The sequence below is a fragment of the Gopherus evgoodei genome, chromosome 15 (genome assembly GCF_007399415.2).
Source record: "Gopherus evgoodei ecotype Sinaloan lineage chromosome 15, rGopEvg1_v1.p, whole genome shotgun sequence".
NCBI classification, from domain to species: Eukaryota; Metazoa; Chordata; order Testudines; family Testudinidae; genus Gopherus; species Gopherus evgoodei.
The window spans coordinates 2,878,779-2,900,295 of record NC_044336.1 but is presented as its reverse complement, the minus strand read 5'-3'; the positions used below and the strand labels follow the sequence as shown (position 1 = coordinate 2,900,295).

General features: G+C 43.9%; 1 protein-coding gene across 2 annotated transcripts in view; it reads left to right on the top strand.

The window, feature by feature from the left end:
• The window catches only part of GAS7 (growth arrest specific 7), a 112,082-nt gene that overhangs the window by 53,605 nt on the left and 36,960 nt on the right, over positions 1-21,517 (top strand). For both annotated transcript variants that reach the window (XM_030534848.1, XM_030534847.1), the window contains exons 5-7: positions 10,262-10,351; positions 13,857-13,972; positions 16,519-16,593. In XM_030534848.1, coding sequence (XP_030390708.1) covers positions 10,262-10,351; positions 13,857-13,972; positions 16,519-16,593 — 281 coding nt within the window. The remainder of the gene's footprint in view (positions 1-10,261; positions 10,352-13,856; positions 13,973-16,518; positions 16,594-21,517) is intronic.

Below are 21,517 nucleotides of genomic sequence, written 5' to 3'. Positions count from 1 at the left end.
GGGAATTGGTGGGAGGAAGAAATCAGGGGAAATCTGTGTGCGTTGGATTTGCTAGCCTGATTTTGCATTCCCACTGGGTGAATAGGAAAGTACTTTTTGTTTCCAGGACTGGGAACAGAGAGGGGGAGTCACTCTGTGTAGTTTCACAGAGCTTGTGTCTGTGTATCTCTCCAGGAGCACCTGGAGGGGGGAAGGGAAAAAGGATTATTTCCCTTTGTTGTGAGACTCAAGGGATTTGGGTCTTGGGGTCCCCAGGGAAGGTTTTTCAGGGGGACCAGAGTGCCCCAAAACACTCTAATTTTTTGGGTGGTGGCAGCAAGTACCAGGTCCAAGCTGGTAACTAAGCTTGGAGGTTTTCATGCTAACCCCCATATTTTGGACACTAAGGTCCAAATCTGGGACTAAGGTTATGACAGCAGCTCCTTGAGGTAGAGGTAAAGAAGACATTATTTGTGCATTTCAGAGTTATTGCTGAGTCACTTGGCAGGAATTTGTCTCTGTAGAGCCCTTTAACAATTCCAAAAATGAATAGACTTTCCATGTGACATAAAAGTAAAGAGACTCTTTACTTTACTTTAAGTGCCTTGCCTTAGCTGTTCTTAGCACATATCACACCGAGAAGCCTTTAGAGAAGCTGGAGTACTTGAGGATGGGAAAGGGAAGAACAAAAAAGCCATTGCTAGAAGTAAACAGTTGTTTTCTGCAAAAAGCCAAAGGTGCTTACCAGAGCTGCCCTGTTCGACATGTACTGTATAAAACCTCTGGAGTTTGTTTTCCTTTGCAGTGCTGCTCTTTGGAGAATTGTTCCCATTTCATGCTATGGCTAGCTCAGCTGGTTAGAGCGTGGTGCTAGTAATGCCAAGGTCATGGGTTCAAGTCCCATGCTAGCCACTCAGTGTGCGGGATGGAGAAAGTGGCTTCTGCTCTTCTAGGGGGGACAGATCGCTCAGTGGTTTGAGCATTGGCCTGCTAAACCCAGGGTTGTGAGTTCAATCCTTGAGGGGACAATTTAGGGATATGGGCAAAAATCTGTTGGATGATTTAATTGAGGATTGGTCCTGCTTTGAGCAGGAGGTTGCACTAGAACTAGATAGATCTCCTGAGGTCCCTTCCAACCCTGATATTCTATGCAATAATAGAATACCATTTAAATTCTATGAAATATGATATAAGAGAGACCTTCTAAAAATAATTTAAAATATAAAATCTAGCCCCCTGGAATCCCTGTGATAGAGGAAAGGGAGTGAGGGGGAAAGGGAGAAAAAGGACAAGTTGGAAGAGATAACTGAAGAAGGGGTCATTGACACAGTGAAGAGCTGGAGCCTGCAAGAGCATTGAGCAGTCCCATTGATTTTGCTGGGGCTGTTCGTGGACGGATACACTGAGTACATGTAGAACAATTGTCATGGTACAAATCCCCACTCTGAACCTTAGCGTCCAAAAGATGAGGTACCAGCATGAATTCCTCTAAGCTCAATTACCAGCTTAGAACCTGTAGCGCTGCCACCAACCAGGAATTACAGTGCCTGGTACACTCTGGTCCCCCTAAAACCTTGCCCGGGGACCCCCAAGACCCAGACCCTCTGGATCTCAACACAAGGAAAGTAAACCCTTTCCCTCACCGTTGCCTCTCCCAGGCTTCCCCTCCCTGGGTTCCCCTGGAAGATCACTGTGTGATTCAAACTCCTTGAATCACAAAACAGAGAGGACAATTCACCTTCCTCCCTCCTTCTCTTCCCCCCTTCCAGACTCTTCCTGAGAGAAAGTAATCCTGGCACAGAGAGAAATCAGCCTCTCTCTCCCTCTTCCCTCCTTTCTCCCCACCAGTTCCCTGATGAATCCAGACCCAGTCCCCTGGGGTCTCACCAGAATAGAAAAACAATCAGATTCTTAAACAAGAAATTTTTAATTAAAGAGAGAAAAACAGTAAAAATGATCTTGTAAATTTAAGATGGAATAGGTACAGGGTCTTTCAGCTATAGACACTGGGAATACTCTCTCAGCCTAAGTATTCAAGTACAGATTAAAAATCTTTTCAGCAAATACCAATTTGAACTCCTCCCAGCCAAATACACAATTAAACTCCTCCCAGCCAAATACACATTTGAACTTCTTCCAACCAAATACACATTTGCAAATAAAGAAAACAAACATAAGCCTAACTCGCTTTATCTATCTAGTACTCACTATTTTGAACTTATAATAACCTGTATTGGAGAGAAACCTGGTTGTACATCTGATCCCTCTGAGCCCCCAGAGTGGACAACAACCAAAACCTAACAGCATAGCACCAAAACTTCCCTCCCTCAAGATTTGAAAGTATCCTGTCCTCTGATTGGTCCTCTGGTCAGGTGACAGCCAGGCTTACTGAACTTGTTAACCCTTTACAGTCAAAGAGATATAAAGTACTTCTGTGCTATTAACTTTTCTTATCTGTTTATGACAACAATATATTGCATAAATCTCTTGATACCACAGTGATCATCAGGTAAAGACAGAGATTAGAGTTTATGGCTGCAGTCTGCTTCCTTTCCAGAGCTTTGCCCCATATTTAATCGTACACTTCGTTTTGTTATTGTAGGGTTGCTCAGTAGCAACGTGCACAGCCAAGCACTTCACTTGTTAATGTCGGTTTGCTCAGCAGTGCTGTGTGCAGCCCAGCAGCTCATTTATTATTGTAGGGTTGCTTAGCAGTGTGCACAGCCAAGAGCTTGTGAGCGCTAGACTGTGCACATTGGTTTTCAATTTTAGGATAACTTATCCAAGAACAATTGAACCCAGTGAATTTGGCAGTGTATCTGAGTATTTTCTCACCACACCTGATAGAGTCTCTGTATTTTCTATTGAGAGGAAGCAGTTTTCTTGTTGATGTTTTTACTATCAAATCTTACTGCAAGACACAGGAAAAGTCATTTGTAAGTATTTATTATTTTTTAAAACTCAGACAGCTTTAAAAAAAAACCCAGGACTCCTCCATCATCCACAATGGCTTTGAAAACAGCATGTATAATAACAACAAAGGACTTCTTTTCCCTAGTAGCTGAAGATCTGTTTACTGTGGTACAAACCTGTTTCTCCTCTCTTTGTTTAATGGAAACTCACTTTGTCTGGATCCTGTCTGTCTTATCTGCATGTCCAAGTGCCCTTCGTTGTTGCTGTGACAGCACTGAGGAGAATCTCACAGCAGGTTCTCTTCCAAAAGAGGCCATATCTGCACATGCGCTACAGTGGCACAACTACATCAGTGCAGCTATGCCTCCGTAGCACCACAGTGCAACAGAAGGGGTTTTTCTGTTCATATAGGTAATCCACCTCCTAGAGCAGCGGTAGCTAGGTCAATGGAAGAGTTCTTCTTCAGTACCACAGTCTGAAAGGCCAGAAACCCAGCAATGCGTCTACACTCAGAGGTCAGGAGTCCTGGGCAGAGTTCTAGTCCAGTGGTGAGTCTTGGGGGCTCCTGGTAATCTTCCATGCCAATAATCTTTCCCAGCAAACCCCTCCGGTACCCTCTTCTGCCGCTTTCTGCAACACTACACAGAGCGACAACCTCCCCCACTTAACTAGCTAACAGCCTCTCTCCTTATTACGACTTCAAAGTCACAAGCTCCAGTACTCTCAGTCTCACACCTCTTGGGGCAGCAATGATACTTGGTGCAGCTCTGGTGTGTCCTTCTCGGGCGATTCCTCCCTGGCACAGTGCTCCTCTTGGCTCCTGTCCTAGGGTGTCCCTGATTGGCCACTCTGTCCTTCCTGGGCTTTGGACAGGTTCTCAGCTGCTTCACTCTGTGAGGGCCTGCTTGCTGCATCCCTTCTGTCTGGAGCCCCAGAGCCACCCACCCTGTCACTCTCCCTCTCTTCCTGCTCTCCCCCCTGCCCCTCCCCCCCCCCAAAAAAAACCACATCCTCTGCCAGGAACAATCAGCTCCCCCTCAGGACAAAGATTTAAAGGGGCCATGCTCTCTAAACCCCAAGGGAGTTACACTAGTAACAGGTACTGTGTACATCCTCTGAAGCTAGATTGAATCAAGAAACTTCCTATCTTGTTTTTCTGGTATTGTAGTTTACCTCTTATCTCTTTGCTCTGAACACAGCATTTCAGGTATCAAAGAGCGTGAAGGCACCCCCTAGGTTTGTAATAGGGTAGAACAATCACATCTCTTGTCCTCTTCCTTTGGGACATTCCAATTCAGGCCAGTGAGATTAACTCCCTTTCTATTGCTATGGTAAACCAGTCATCAGTCCTGATCTTGTCAGCTTTCCTATTTGCTCAAGCCAAAACTTACTTCAGTGAATGCAAGGGGTTATGGGATACTTAGCATAAGTGAGCAGGGTTATGTAAAAATCATAGTCCATTTAGGCTATATAACTGCTGTAATATTTGTGCTTAATGCATTCTAATAACTATATGGTGTGGATAACACATATTATTAATATGATATGTGTCTATGCTAGCTAGCATATATTAGTCAACAGGTATGTACGCCCTGTCACAATTTCCATCTCCGAGATTTGTGAGGCACAACTTGGTTATGTCTACACTACAGAGTTAAGTCTACTTCATGTAAGTCAGCATCGAGCCTCCAATTTAAGCAAGTTGATCTTGCATGTCTACACTACGTTCATTGTGTTGGAGGAATACATCCCCACTAGCAGGGCTTGCATCGATGGACAGAGCACTGTACTGCCGGTAGCTATCCCACAGTGCATGTAGCCAAGCGGAATTTTGGGTTGGGCTTGCGCTGCCTTATGGGACCAAACATTGGCGTGGATGGTCATGGGAACATGGTGTTAACCTCCCATGATGCACTTACCTCCCTCTCTCCCTCCCTCCCTGAAAGCAACTGCAAACAAACCAAGCCTTTTTCACACCTTTTTGTGTAAGCATGGGTTACCCATGCGGATGCCACAGCATGATAAGCATGGACCCTGCTCAGCTGTATGCTGTTGTTGTGAGCATTACAAACACCTTGCGCCTTATCCTGCAGTATTTGCACAGCTGATGCAGGAGCCACCCCATGGAACAGTGTGATGCCACACAAGCAGTCCTGCTGGAAAAACAGAGTGGAGCAATTCACAGTTGCTGGCAACAGTCATGCATCACCTTGACACAGTTGAGCGCCGTTTCTGGGCCTGGGAAACAAGTGCTGACTGGTAGAACTGCATTGTTATGCAGCTATGGGATGACGAGCAGTGGCTGCAGAACTTTTGAATGTGTAAGGCCACTTTCCAGAACTTTGTGAAGAGCTTTCCCCAGCCCTGATGCGCAGCAGTACTAAAATGAGAGCTTCTCTGACAGTTGAGAAGCGAGTGGGGATTGCTCTGTGGAAGCTTGCAGCGCCAGACTGCTACCAGTCAATGGGGCATCAATTTGGAGTGAGTAAATCTACCATGGGATCTGTTATGATCCAAGTTTGCAAGGCCATCAACAGACTTCTGCTAAGAAGGTTAGTGACTCTAAGCAAGGTGCAGGACATAGTGGATGGTATTACTATGATGAGGTTCCCTAACTGCAGTGGGGCAATAGATGGAATGCATATCCCTATCTTGGCACCAGACCACCTTGCCAAAGAGTACATAAACTGAAAGGCATATTTCTCAATGGTGTTTCAAGCGCTGGTGGATCATAGGGGCCATTTCACCAATATCAACATGGGATGGTTGGGGAAAGGTGCATGACGTGTGCATCATTAGAAACACAGGTTTATTCAGAAAGCTGCAAACAGGTACATTTTTTCCAGACTGCAAAACAACCATTGGTGATGTTGCAATGCCAGTTGTGATCCTGGGAGACCCAGCCTACCCCTTGCTCCCATGGCTCATGAAGCCATACACAGGTCGCTTGGACAGCAGTAAGGACTGGTTTACCCATTGGCTGAGCAAGTGCAGAATGGTGGTGGAATGTGCTTTTGGACGTTTAAAAGGTTGCTGGTATTGTTTGCTTACTACGTTAGACCTCAGTGAAAGTAATATCCCTGTTGTTATTGCTGCCTTCTGTGTGCTCCATAATACCTGTGAAACAAAGGGAGAAAAGTTTCCGCTGAGGTAGGGGGTTGAGGCAGATCGCTTGGCAACCAATTTTGAGCAATAAGAACAGCACGTCAAGGAGCTCTCCATCTCCATGAGGCTTTGGAAACCAGTTTAAGCAATGAACCAGAGTAATGTGACACTTATCTGTGTTCCTTACAAAACTGTCCCGTCCATTGCATTTTCTCCCCTGTAAACTCCACCTCACCAACCACTGGGTGTTGAATGAAAAAATAGCCTTTTCTCCTCAATCTGTTAAATTTTATTATGCACACAAACACACAGAGACAGCAAAGAAAAGTAAGATAACCTGGGGCAAAAGCGCTGATAACACTGTGGTGCGAGAAACAAGGAAAGTTTTCTTACAGATGCACTATAGTAACTATCAAAGGTCCGGGATTGGGAGCATTCTGGTCCTTGTACCCTCCTCTGGTGTTAAGTGCAAGGGATACCGAATTCCCGCTCCCCCTCCTCATAGGACGTTTGGGGGAGGAGGATGTAGAACTAGGCGATTATGGCAGCAGATTCAGCATAGGCTGCAGAGGGACTCTAGCATCCAGCTGCCTTTCGTTAACCTCAACCAGAGGCCTCAACATGTCTGATTGCTCCTTCATAATCCGCAGCATCTCTTCCTGCTGCTGTTCTCTGCATGCTCTCCTGTCCTCCCTGTCCATGTCCAGGTTCTCACACAGTGCAATCCTGCATTCTCTGAGCTCCATCTTGTCACTCTGGGGGCGTGCATTAACTCATTGAACATGTCCTCCCAAGTCTTCTTTATTGCACCTTCTAATCTGGGAACGTCTCTGTACCAGTGTGCGTCAACAGACTAGTTTTCAGTTGCAAGGAATGCAAAGCACCAAGGTAGCATTGACAGTGCATAGATTGTTTCTGGTGTAAGGTTAATTTTTTTTAATTGAAAAAATCACCTATCAATACACTTCACTGCAAACCACAATGTAATCACAACTGCTGGCTACTGCAAGAGTCAGTTTGCTGCTCAGCCCATGGTGAGTAAGGACACAAGACGTGGGCAAGAGCTTTTGTGCTGCTGCTTTTGTGAAGACATCCTTGGATTCCCTTTCCCCTAGCAACCTGAGGAGAGGCACCAGTGTAGAGCCCCCAAATAGTTTGTTTTTTTTAAAAAGCAGCACCGGGTTAGGGGGGAAGGGAGACAAACAGGAAGCTGCCCTCCCCCTTTTTTTTTCAATGCTGCTTGCAATACGCGATTATCTCTTCCAACCACAACCATGGCACATTTAGGAAAGCATCGTTGTGTGACCCAGATTTCACCAAACGGGGTGAATTACTTGTTGAATTGTTTGCAGTTTAAGGGTTAGCATTGAAAACTTCCCCCATTTCTCCCCTATGCGCTATCACTCTCCTGAGAGTAACAGAGCAAATGCTGCAATTGTCTGGGTAGAGACCTGGTCCTTATGCTACAGTGCTGTGTGCCGCAATAACGCCAGTGGAGGTAATACTGGAGTAGCGTGGGAAAGTGTCCTACCATGGTGGACAAAATAAGGCAGCCCTTCCCAGAAGCCTTCTGCAAAGGATTGCGGAGTACCTTCATGAAAGCTTCCTAGAGATCTCCATGGAGGATTCCAGGGCCATCCCCATACCCATAAACAGTCTTTTTTCGGAGAGCCTCCTCTGTGTAGCCGGAGTGGCCACTGATACCTAGCATGAAAAATAATAGCGTGTAACCCCTACAGTTTGATTGGCAATGTGTATTCACCAGACGTGCCTTCCCTGGCATCACGCTCCACCACCAACTGGTCCTCTGACAGGATGGGCTCCAGGATTAAAAACAGTTCTTGGCTGTCAGGGAGCGGGAATCCTCCACTTGCCTGCCTCACATTCTCCTCCTCCTCCTCCTCTTCCTTGTCAGCAATGTCCTCCTCGTTGTTGCTCGAGGTCGCCCAGAGCTCCTAGGAAGTATCCATAGAGCATTTTGGGGTAATGATGGGATCACCGCTGAGAATCGCATGCAGCTCCTCATAAAAGTGACATGTCTGTGGGGCAGAACCAGAGCAACTATTCACCTCCCTTCTGGTATGCTTGCCGAAGCTCCTTTATTTTCACACGGCACTGCTGCGTGTGTCCCTGGCGTAGCCCTTCTCCCCCATACCCCGCGCAATCTTGGTATAGATGTCAGCATTTCTTCTTCTGGATCGGAACTGTGCCTGCACAGACTCTTCTCCCCACACAGCAATAAGATCCACCCTCTCTTGTGTACTCCATTCAGGAGCATGTTTGTGGCCTTGAGTCTCCATGATCAGCTGTGATGGATGAATGGACAATAAGGTGGATAGAATGCTGACTAGATCATTGGGCTTAGTGGATAGTGATCAATGGCTCAATGTCTAGTTGACAACCAGTATCAAGCAGAGCGTGCCAGGGATCGGTCTTGTTCAACATCTTCATTAATGATCTGGATGATGGGATGGATTGCACTCTCAGCAAGTTTGTGGATGACACTAAAATGGGGGGAGAGGTAGATATGCTGGAGGGTAGGAGTAGGGTCCAGAGGGACCTAGACAAATTGGAGGATTGGACCAAAATAAATCTGATGAGGTTCAACAAGGACAAGTGCAGAGTCCTGCACTTAAGACAGAAGAATCTCATGCACTGCTGTACGCTGGGGACTGACTGGCTGAGCGGCAGTTCTGCAGAAAAGGACATGGGGATTACAGTGGACGAGAAGCTGGATATGAGTCAATAGTGTGCCCTTGTTACCAAGAAGGCTAATGGCATATTGGGCTACATTAGTAGGAGCATTGCCAGCAGATTGAGGGAAGTGATTATTCAGCACTAGTGAGGCCACATCTGCAGTATTGCATCCAGTTTTGGGATCCCCATTACAGAAAGGATGTGGACAAATTGGAGAGAGTCCAACAGAGGGCAACGAAAATGATTAGGGGGCTGTGGCACATGACTTATGAAGAGAGGCTGAGGGAACTGGGCTTATTTAGTCTGCAGAAGAGAAGAGTGAGGGGGGATTTTATAGCAGCCTTCAACTACCTGGAGGGGGGTTCCAAAGAGGATGGAGCTCAGCTGTTCTCAGTGGTGGCACATGACAGAACAAGGAGTAATGGTCTCAAGTTGCAGTGCGGGAGGTCTAGATTGGATATTAGGAAAAACTATTTCACTAGGAGGGTGGTGAAGCACTGGAATGGGTTACCTAGGGAGGTGGTGGAATCTCTATGCTTAGAAGTTTTTAAGTCCCGGCTTGAAAAAGCCCTGGCTAGGATGATTTAGTTGGTGTTGGTCCTGCTTTGAACAAGGAGTTGGACTAGATGACCTCCTGAGGTCTCTTCCAATCCTAATGTTCTATGATTCTAGATTAGGTATTCCTGAGTAACTCCATGTATGGACATTCTTATTCCGGAATAAGAGCGCCTTGTTCCTGTTGCACTTAATCTGCTTTCAAAGTGGATTAAACTAAAGAGGAACAAGGAGCTCTTATTCCAGAATAAGAGTATTCACACATGGGGTTATTCCAGAATAGTGACTGTGTTTTGCATTTACACCCCACCTCAATTGGAATTAATTTTCAAGTGTAGACAAGCCCTAAAAAAGCGGCTAGGTTTTATTGCTCTAACCCTTGGCCTTCCTTGCACTTTCTTAGTTGCTGTTAATTGCTGTGCAATAGCCACTGTCTTGGAAACTGCTCTGTGTGGGCACCTGCGTGAAGCCTAGTTGACTTCAGAGTGGCCTATAGAGCATTTGGCAGGACTGGGGGTTTCATTTGAATGCTCCTTGGGCACATGTAAATTATCCTGTGCAATAAGAATAACAAAAAATGTGATTCTGTCAAACACCAAAGTAACCACGTGTGGCTGAGGTGATGTGCAATTCGTTAAATCCTCAGTGCTGCCTGTTTCTCATGGTTCTGTTTATTCTTTAGATTTTTGTAGTTTTCCTTTCATCTGTTTCACTAGAGATACAGGTTAAACGCACTGGATGGCAGTTGCCAGAATCTGGCTTCTTTTGTTTTTTGGAAATGGGGACCATATTTGCTTTCATCCAAGCATCACTACCTCTATATCTTTCCAAATATCATTATCTATAATTCAGCAAATTGAACACCTACTTCTCTGACAGTGAGATGCACGTCACCTAGACATATTGGTTTGGAGGCGCACAAATTTCACACACTTGCTTCTTATTAATTCACTAGCATTTCATTGTTTTTTACCTGCTCTGTCAGACAGACCTTTGGCTTGCTTTTTTGCAGATAAACTGCGTGACTTTTCCCCACCCAGACACAATGCAAGAACAGCAGTTGCTGAAACCCACTGAATGGAGCTACTGTGATTATTTCTGGGTAAGTAGGCAGCCAGCCACATGCCACACGCTGCAGCTTCTGAGTTTCAGGAAGAGCAGAGCAAATTGCTAGTTTGTGTTACAAAGCAAATCAGAATTCAGTGTGGCAAGGTGCTGAGAAAGACACACTGCAAGGAGCAGCACCAGCTCTGCTAGTCACTTCTGCGGGGCCTTTAATAAAGGGCATGAAGTGGTGGTAGAGGTGCTCTCCAAAACAAGGGAAAGGCTCAAGGGAGGGAACATCGCTCCTGCAGGGGAGAATGGTGTGTTTGTTAGCCTCAGCCTCAACCACCAGAGCAGGCTGCGCTGAGGAGAGAGGGAGCAGCTAAGGTGCTGATGTAACTCCGACAGACGCCATTGTCCAACGTTCAATCCTGCTCACTGACCTCTGGAGCTTACTGCATGAGCCGCTACTGCATGAGCTACAAGCGATATGACTGTTAGCTAAGGCTGTAGAGCAGACTCATTAATCTCTCTGTAAGTGGTCTCGGTGCCACTGGATGGAACAGAGCCCCACACCCACAAGGTATGTGGGTTACAGAGATAGTCTGAGAGGGCAGGAAAAGCTCCAGCTAGATGGGCAGGTAGGGAGGGCAGAGAAAAGTCCAAACTCCAGTGAGAGGAGTCTCAGTCAATCAGAAAATACATGCACGGCGGCAGCAGCAAGAAGCCTCAGAAAGGAGGGGGCAAGACACACACAGGAGGCAGAGCAAAAACTTACCTTAATGGTAAAGAAACAGCAGGAAACCCCTAAGAGAATGCTTTTGTAGACTCACAGTAATTCTTGTGAAGGGAGATGGGTCAGTGTCTCCTGTAACCCTTCTAGTGAACTGAAACTCTGCTGTTATATCAGCCTGGCCGAAGGGGATAAGCCAGTTTGAGCAGTTTCACGTTGTATCAGGACTTACTAATAATTATGATGAGCACCAGGATAGGGACTGATGCTTTGTCGAACCAGTTGCAGGACTGGGGCCATCTTCTCCCCATTTGTACTATGGGAGATGAGGGAGATCACATTCTGCTGATGTCAAGCTCAATGCCAGAAAGGAAGAACGTGTGGAAAATACTTAAGACACTGACGTCTGAAGCCCCCCCCCAAACATTACCTGGGAATCGCCTGGATGTAAATCTCAGTGCACTACAGGTCAGCTAACAGATATGCAGAATACAAAGCCAGTGTCACTCCAGCTGAAGTCTTGGGGACAAGAAACAAAGAATCGAAAACATGTCTAGCTTGCAGTACCCTCCCTGTCGCTGTCTTTCCCCCATCCCCAACAATCTTGGGAAGTGGTGCCGGCCTGAGGAGCTGAATGCCAAAATGCAGGAGATGTACAGCTGGTGAGATAGCTTCTGTCAGAAAATGCTGGCTCAGCCAAATCAAACTGTTTTCAGGCTGCAAATCAATTTCATTTAAATTTTCAATTGAAAATTATCAAAATGTTTCATTTGACTTTATCATTTTACTTTTATGATTGAACACAATAGCTGAAATGATGAATGAAATGTTTCAGAATATTTCATTTATGAAAAACGTAGAGACTTTAGCTTTGGGTCCCCACTTGAGGCAAAACAAAATTTCAAAGATCTCAGCATTCCCTGTGGGATGGAAATTCCATTATTTGACATGCTCCGATAAAGATTATCCTTCTCCACCATTATTCAGAGCTTCAAAGTGACATTTGGCATAATAGATCCCGAGGTGATGTCCACAATGGAACAGCCATTGCCTGAGGATGGCCATGCTCAGAACCATGTATAGAACTACAGAAAGAGTTTGCCCAGCAGATTTAGTAACGGCTGACAGTGGTGTAGCTCAAATGGCATGGAGCCAGAGAAAAATACCCCCAACATGATGAATGACACAGAGGCCTCTCCTGGTCAGTGAGAGAAGCTGTTACTGGTGTCCAAATGACAGACACTGAAAGCTCTAAATAAGTGAGACCGACATCACAACAGTATCTGAACACCCCATAATATTTAATGTATTGATTCTCACATACGCCTGTTAGGTAGGGCAGTGCTGTTATCCCTTTTGTACAGATAGGGACTGAGGCCCAGAAACATTAAAGTCTGGTCTACACCTAACATTTAGGTCAACCTAGGTACATCCCTCAGGTGTGTGAAAAATTCACATTCTGAGAGACTAACTTAACTAAGCCCCAATGTAGACATTGCTATGTCAACACAAGAATCCTTCCATCGACCTAGCTATTGCCTTTCAATGGTAGGGATTTACTATAGCAATGGAAAAACCCTTTCTGCTGCTGTAGCAAGTATCTGCACTAAGGTGTACACTGGCATAGCTGCAGCTCCATAGCTGTGCCACTGTAGCATCTGTAGTGTAGACATACCCTAAGGCTGGACTTTCCAAAGGGGTCTAAGGGAGGTAGGGCCAGATTTCTAAAGCTTTCTCCAAAGATGTTTACATCAATAGGAGTTAGGCACCCTGGTGCTTTTGACAATTCTACAAGGTGCCTCTTTGCATCTTTAGGCACCTGAACACCTTTAAGAATATGGCCCTAAGGGTCTTGCCTAAGGTCACGCATGGAGTCTGTGGCAGAGCAGATGGGAACTCACATCTCCATCACCCAAGGCTAGCATTCAGCCCATGTCCTCTCTTCATACTGATGACTCGCAGAGCTACCTCTCTGCTCTGCACCTGGCCAGAAAGGAACTCCTGTTTTCACCACCACCGCCACCACAAGCCCTTCTATCTTCCCCATTTCTCTGTCATGATGGACAGCACCACCACCTTCCCTGTCATTCAGACTAGCAACCTTGACTCCATCTTTGCCTCAGCCCTCTCTGTTGATCTACATATCAGCCACGTCACTTGCCACTTCTTCCTGCACAGCTTCTCCAGGATCCAGCCTGACATCATAGCCAAAACTCTCATCCAAGCCCCGATCATCTTGCTTTTTGATTACTGCCGTCTTTACTATATATGTGAGTACAGCATGCAGCGCAATGAGGCAAAATCATAGCAATTCTTAAAATATCCCCTGTGCCCCAGAGAGATGGGGGGTGGAACTAGACTTTAATCGAAAGTGTAGGGAAGAGGGAAAGAGAAAAGGTGAAAATGAAACAGAGAGAGGGGGCTCCAAACTGCTCCAAAGTCAATGGAATTATCCTAAGGATGAACTGGGCCAAGTAACGGAACAAACAATGATTGAAAGACTGAATGAATGGCATTATTATTAGCCCATGAAATGAGGTGGTCTTTTACACACTGAAAAGGCTATCACACTGGGTACATTCTATCATGCACTGATGGAGTAGATGCTGAGCAGAGGGGAGGAAGTCATTTAATGGCCTTCTGAGATGCATTTCAAAGTGTTTTTAATGGTCTGATCAGCAGCTTAGATCCCAGGAGGAGCCTCCTGCGAAGAAAAGCAGCTATTCCCACCCCTGGAATGCCATCTTTTGGCAGCATTGCTGTAGTTAGGATTCTAGGAGCCATGACATGTCTTGTGTTGTACACATCCTAGCTGCTATTTCTCTTCCAGGCTGATAAGAAGGATCCGCAAGGGAACAACACAGTATCGGGGTTTGAAATTCTGCTCCAAAAGCAACTCAAGGGGAAACAAATGCAAAAAGAAATGGCAGAGTTTGTTCGAGAAAGGTAATTGGAAGCTTTCTGTTGAGTTTAATATTTCTTCTAATCACTTTATTTCCATGAGTCGAGCACATAGCCTGAACTCTGGAAGCTGTTCATATTTTATGAAACACATACAGATGTTTAATTTCATCACTATCCATCCAAACTCTCCAGTTTTTGCCAAAAAATGTTCTCCTTCAGTGCATCTATTAGCTTTAGACTTCCCATGTCTCTTTAAGGTTTGTGAGTTACTTAACTTGGTGTAATGAGTATAATCAATGGGATGCACTAATGCCAGGGTATGAAACATATAGGAATGGCAGAATAGGTTGTATTGGTGGGGGAGTAGCAATACATGTGAAAGAAAGCATAGAGTCAAATAAAGTGAGAATCTTGAGTGAATCAAAGTGTACCATAGAATCTCTGTGGATAGAAATTCCATACTTGAAATATGAGACAATTTAGGTGCTAAAGGAGCACTCAAGGAAGATAAGGACTTTGCAAGGAGCTAAATGAATTCTTTGAATCGGTCTTCACTTCAGAGGATGTGGAGGAGATTCACACACCTGGGCCATGCTTTTTATATGACAAATCTGAGACACTGTCCCAGATTGAGGTGTCAATCAAGGGGATTTTGGAACAAATTGATAATTAAACAGTAATGAGTCATCAGTACCAGATGGTATTCACCCAAGAGGTGTGAAGGAACTCAGATGTGAAGTTGCAGAACTACTAACTGTGATATATAAACTGTTGCTTAAATCAGCCTCTGTACCATATGTCTGGAGGATAGCTAATGGTAATATCAATTTTTAAAAAGGGTTTCAGAGGTGATCCTGGCAATTATAGGTCAGTTAGCCTAACTTTAAGTACCTAGCAAATTGGTTGAAACAGAACTATCAGACACACAGATAAACAGGATATGTTGGTGAAGAATAAACAAAGAGAAATCGTGTTTCACCAATCTATTCGAATTCTTTGAGGGGTTCAACAAGTACATGGACAATGGTGCTCCAGTTGATTAGTGTACGTGGACTTTTAGAAAACCTTTGACAAAGGTTCTTAAGCAAAGGCTCTTAAGCAAAGTAAGTAGTCATGAGGTAAGAGGGAAGGTCGTCTCATGGATCAGTAACTGGTTAAAAGATAGGAATCAACAGGTAGAAATAAATGGTCAGTTTTCACAATGGAGAGGGATAAGTAGCAGGGTCCACTAAGGACCTGTAATGGGATGAATGCTTTTGAACATATTCATAAATGATCTGGAAAAGGGGGTGAACAACTATGTGGGAAAATGTACAGACGATACAAAATTACTCAAGAAATTTAAGTCCAAACTGAATGTGAAGAGATACAAAGGACTCTTATTAAACTGGGTGACTGGGCCACAAAATGACAGATGAAATTAAATGCTGGTAAGTGCAAAGTAATGCACATTGGGAAAAAATATGTTATCACTCAAGAAAGAATTGGAGTCATTGTGGATAGTTCTCTGAAAACATCAACTAATGTGCAACTGCAGTCAAAAAATGTAACAGAATGTTAGAAACCATTTGAAAAGTGATAGATAATAAAACAAAAGATTTCATAATGCTCCCATGCTCTGGGTGTCCCTAAACCTCTGACCGACAGAAGCTGGGACTGGACAACAGGGTTTGGGATCACTCAATAATTGCCCATTTCTGTTCATTTCTTCTGAAGCATCTGGCATTGGCCACTGTTAGAAGACAGGCTACTGGGCTAGATGGACCATTGGTCTGACCCAGTATGGCCGTTCTTATGTTCTTCTAATACCACTGTATAAATCCATAAATCCTCACACCTTGAATACGACATGTAGTTCTGGTTGCCCTACCTCAAAAAAGATATATTAGACTTGGAAAAGGTATGGCGAAAGGCAACAAAAATTATTAGGGGTATGGAAAAACTTCCATATGAGGAGAGATTGAAAAGACTGGGACTGTTTATTTTAGACTTGGGGGAGGGTATGTTAGAGGTCTATAAAATCATGAATGATATGGAGAATATGAATAGAGAAGTGTTATTTAGCCCTTCCCTAATACAAGAACCTTATTAAATTAATAAGCAGCAGGTTTGAAACAAGGTGCTTCTTTACACAATACACAGTCAACCTTTGGAACTCTCTGCCAGGGGATGTTGTTAAGGCCAAAAGTATAATTGGGTTCAGAAAATAATTATATAAGTTCATGGAGCATAGATCCATCAATGGCAATTAGCTAAGATGGTAAGGGATGCAGTCTCAAGCTCTGGGTGTCCCTAGACCTCCAACTGTGAGAAGATGGGATCGAACAACGGGATGGATCACTCAGAATTGCCTCAGACACATTGGGCACTGTCCACTGTCAGAACATAGGATACTGGGCTAGCTGAATCATTGGTTTGCCCCAGTATGGCCATTCTTATGGGTCAACAATATATTTTATCAGTGAGTTCCACAGGTTGATTATAATAGGAGATAAAAAGAAACACTCATGAGTAAGGTCCCACTGGAAAATCTGATGATTTACTTTGCCTTGTGGCGGTTTCATTCAACTGCTGTCTGTTTTCTGCAGGATAAAGATTGAGGAAGAATATGCCAAGAACTTGTCCAAACTGTCTCAGAACTCACTGGCTGCTCAAGAAGAAGGGTAAGGAGTCTTTTCACAAAAGGCATTTCCCCTAACTTAGGCACATGTTCTTTTCTTGAGGCCCTCCATAGAGCAATGGATGATTCAGCCTATTATCCTGGTTCTGTTAGTGGGGGGTTAGAACCTTCTGGAGCAGTTGTCCATTGATTGACAGGGCCTGTATGTTTTTAAGAGCAATTGTGCAAAATGTTAAAAATTTTAATAATTTATGTTTAATATTATAGTTCTAAACAACAGCAATTCTTGGGGTTCAGCACATGGCAGCACTGCATTGCTGGAATCACAGAAGGATCAGTGCATTAAATGAAGTTTCTGATTGCTGTCTCTCAGGGGACTCAGTAGCAGCACAAGAGAGGGAGATGCAGCAGCATCTTCTAATCCTGGGTTCTTTCCTCCAGTGGAGCAAAAGGAGAGACCCTCTCTCCTTTGCACTGTCTGCCCTGGGGAGGAGGTAGGAGTGATATGCCAAAGAACGCGGGGGGGCTCATGTGCACTGCTTTAGTTTCCCTGCACTAGCACATTTCTGTGCCATTGACAGAAATCACTAATGTGGAGGCCCCATCGCTAGAAGTGTTCAAGAGAAGACTAGGAGAATCTTTTGGGGGCTAGAGTATAGGGGTGCTAGGAGTTCGTTTCACGATTAATGGTCTCTAATTATAAATCCTTATACTGTAATATAATTCATTTAATGAACAAAAAACATTTTAAAGGATTGTTGGAGAAAAGAACAGTTCTCATTCTCTGGATGGATGCAGCAAAGTCAGATACTTTATTCTCAAGCAATTGCATAGAGGGAGAGAGTGCGCTAGGGCACAGGGTTTCCCCCTCCTAGGCAGGTCTCTCTACAGGTAAATAGTTACAGCAGGCATTTATACCTTTTGTTACATACAATAATAAGCAACAGCTGCATTTTGTTTATACATAGGTCATCTTGATATCTTACTTTTCTCACTTCTGTTTAAACTACAGTCTACATTCCATATCTAACACAAGATCACACAGTTTTTTCCCATTTGCCTCACGCAATCCTTGCTTCTACAAATCTCGCGTTATTAGGGTTACAGCTAGCCTGACTCTTGCTCACAGAGGTGACTGTTTGCATTGAAATCCCCTTCAAATCCTTGTAGTAGTTCTTGCTCTACTTCCACAGGGTTTAAAGTTGGGCTGTCGATTAATCGCAGTTAACTCACGCAATTAACTAAAAAATTAATCACAATTTAAAAAATTAATCGAGATTAATCACAGTTTTAATCACACTGTTAAAAAATAGATTACCAATTGAAGTTTATTAAATATTTTTGGATGTTTTTCTACATTTTCAAATGTATTGATTTCAGTTTTATTGCCATATACAAAGTAGACAGTGCTCACTTTACATTGTTATTTTTTATTACAACTATTTGCACTGTAAAAATGGCAAACAAAAGAAATAGTATATTTCAATTCACCTGATACAAGTACTGTAGTGCAATCTCTTTATCATGAAAGTGCAACTTACAAATGTAGGTTTTTTTGTTATATAACCACACTCAGAAACAAAACAATGTAAAAACTTTAGAGCCTACTTCTTGTTCAGCCAGTCGCTAAGACAAACAAGTTTGTTCACATTTGCGGGCAATAATGCTGCCCGCTTCTTATTTACAATGTCACCTGAAAGTGAGAACAGCCATTCTCATGGCACTTTTGTAGCTGGCATTGCAAAGTATTTACATGCCAGATATGCTAAACATTCGTATGACGCTTCATGCTTCGGCCACCATTTCAGAGGACATGCTTCCATGCTGATGATGCTTGTTAAAAAATTAATGTGTTAATTAAATTTGTGACTGAACTCCTTGGGGGGAGAATTGTATGTCTCCTACTCTGTTTCACCCACATTCTGCCATATATTTCATGTTATAGCAGTCTCGGATGATGAGCCAGCACATGTTGTTCATTTTAAGAACACTTTCACAGCAGACTTGACAAAACGCAAAGAAGGTACCAATGTGAGATTTCTAAAGATAGCTACGGCACTTTATCCAAGGTTTAAGAATCTGAAGTGCCTTCCAAAACCTGAGAGGGATGAAGTGTAGAGCATGCTTTCAGAAGTCTTAAAAGAGCAAGTCAGATACGGAAACTACAGAACCCAAATCACCAGAAACAAAAATCAACCTTCTGCAGGTGTCATCTGACTCAGCTGATGAGAATGAACATGTTTCAGTCCGCACTGCTTTGGATAGTTATTGAACAAAACTTATTAGGATGGACGCATGTCCCCTGGAATGGTGGTTGAAGCATGAAAGGACATATGAATCTTTAGCGTATCTGGAACATAAATATCTTGTAATGCCGGCTACATCAGCACCATGAGAATGCCTGTTCTTACTTTCCGGTGATAGGGTAAACAAGAAGTAGGCAGCATTATCTCCTGCAAATGTAAGCAAACTTGTTTATCTGAGTGATTGGCTGAACAAGAAGTAAGACTGAGTAGACTTGTAGGCTCTAAAGTTTTACACTTTTATTTTTGAATGCAGGGTTTTTTTGTGCATAATTCTATATATGTAACTTCAACTTTCATGATAAAGAGGTTACACTACAGTACTTGTATTAGGTGAACTGAAAAACACTATTAAGTACTTTTCTTCTTTACAGTGCAAATATTTGTAGTCAAAAATAAATATAAAGTGAGCACTGTTACACTTTCTACTTTGCATTGTAAGTGAAATCAATCTATTTGAAAATGTAGAAATATCCAAAGCTGTTTAAATAAATGGTATTCTATTGTTTAACAGTGTGATAAATCGTGTGATTAATCATGATTATTTTTTAAAATTGTGTGATGAATCTTTTTAATCGCTTGACAGCCCTAGTTTAAAGGTAAGTAAGCATGACAGCCCCCCAGGCAAACACTTCAAACAAAAGAAAGCCAAGTTATGGGACATCTCTTATCTGTGACCTAACATGACTCAGCACCTTTCTACTGGCAGTGAGAGATTCCACAGCTTCACAGAGAGCTTCCTTCTACTTCACAGTGACCTTGATTACAAGCTGAGCAGCTGCTGTTCCAGTTCAGCACTGCCATCTGTGTGCAGATTCAGTGCGTGGCGTGTGTTTCTGGGGGAAGTCTAAGGTTCCGTGCAGGTGGGGTTGGATTCTGTGGAGAGCATTGATGAGTTCGTCTACCTAGGCTGCACACAGAGTTCAAACAGCTATAGCAAACTGGATGTTCTTCAGTGAACGGAGCTTGCCACCTCCGGCATGAAGTCTATGTCTCACTTATGAATGCAAAAATGTCTTTGTTCTGAGAAAGAATTCAGGATCTATCAAACTTGTGTACCACCTGTATTGCTATGTGGGTCAGAAATCTGGACCTTCCTACAGGCAGACTTAGAGCAGCTAGAGGCATTCCATAAAGGAAACATCTTTAGTTTATTTTTACTCATCATCTGAATACTAGATTTACTTGAAATCCTCTAGAAATGCAGCCTTCACTCACAGAGTAGGTGTTGTAAATTTGGGGAGGGTACACTTATCTTCATACAGAAACAAAAACAAATCCATAGATTGAATGCCTGCTTACAATGAAAGATGAAATTCAGTGTTAAGTAAAGAGAAGCTGCTGTGTCTCTCCATAGCACATTTAAGCACTGTTCATCTGTCAGTCTTAAAACACTTTACAGCAGAGGGTGAGGATCTATATCCCTGTTTTACAGATAGGGAAACTGAGATCTTTTGGCCTCTCTGTAGTTAAGATTGTCACTGCATTTCTAATAAGGGGCTTTCAGCACTTCAGTCTCAACAAAATCTGCAGAAAATGTCCATTCAGAGTGCAGCTTGGCATGTCAGCTTGGAGACAGAGCATAGTATTTTCCAAACCCTGGCTGAATTGGCCCATTCTATTCCGAGTTGAAAAATTAGATGTTTGTCCCATTTGGCAAGTTCTTGTCACTACTTGTTTTTTGTTCCCATGATGTCTGAAAAATGTGAGGCCTAGAAATAATGAGGGATCGTCTACAAAGTGCACTAGAGAGGTGTAAATTCTCATGCGTACTAGCATATCTCCCACTAACTGGCCTGTGTGGACCCTGCTGGCACAGACTAAAAGTTCCCTAGTGCATGTTAAAATAGTCCCATTTCAAACAGGGAACTTTTAGTGCATGCCAGCAGGATCCACACAGGCCAGTTAGTGCACGACACACTAGTGCACTCTAGAATTAGCACCCCTCTGGTGCAGACTAATGCAGCATGTAGCAAGCTCTGATTGTTGGGGAAATTACTACTGGAGAATGAATACTATCAGAAGTATGGTTGGTCCACACATTTTAGACTGCTGAGGTCTGGCCAAGGTTTGATAAGAGTATGACTGACTCAGCAAATTCCTCAGATCCATGATTGGCTTCCAGATTCTGGGGGAGCTTCCCAGCCCAGCATGGGGCATACTAGATTTTGGGAGTAATAAATAAAGTTCTCAAGCGCTCACAAGCCTGCAGAGAGATCCAGCATCGCTCATTAATCCTGTGGCACTCCTAAACCTCCCAGAGACAGAACCAGTCATATGAAAGAACTTTAAGAAGTCCATAGATGAAATATGGTAGGAAACTGGTTGCAATTCTAGCAAGCAGGAGACCAAGTGTAGTGAGGCAAAGTGGCTTCCGACCGACCCAGAGAAGGAGGGACCACTCACAGAGCCCTGGTGGATGGAACCAGGCCTGCTGAGCCTTCCCACTGGAAGTCAGGGGGCAGGACCGGAAGTATAAAAGGGAGGTCTGGGAGCTCAGTTGGGCTGCAGCTGCTGAAGGAGCCAGACATTTCCTGCCTGCTCCCGAGCTGGGAGACTGCCGCAGGCCCTGTGGCACTGAGGACTGGCCAACGTTGCCGAGACTGCCACTGAACTCCCACCCAGAGGAACCCTTATGGACCCAGGTTCGCTCTTGGGGGAGAT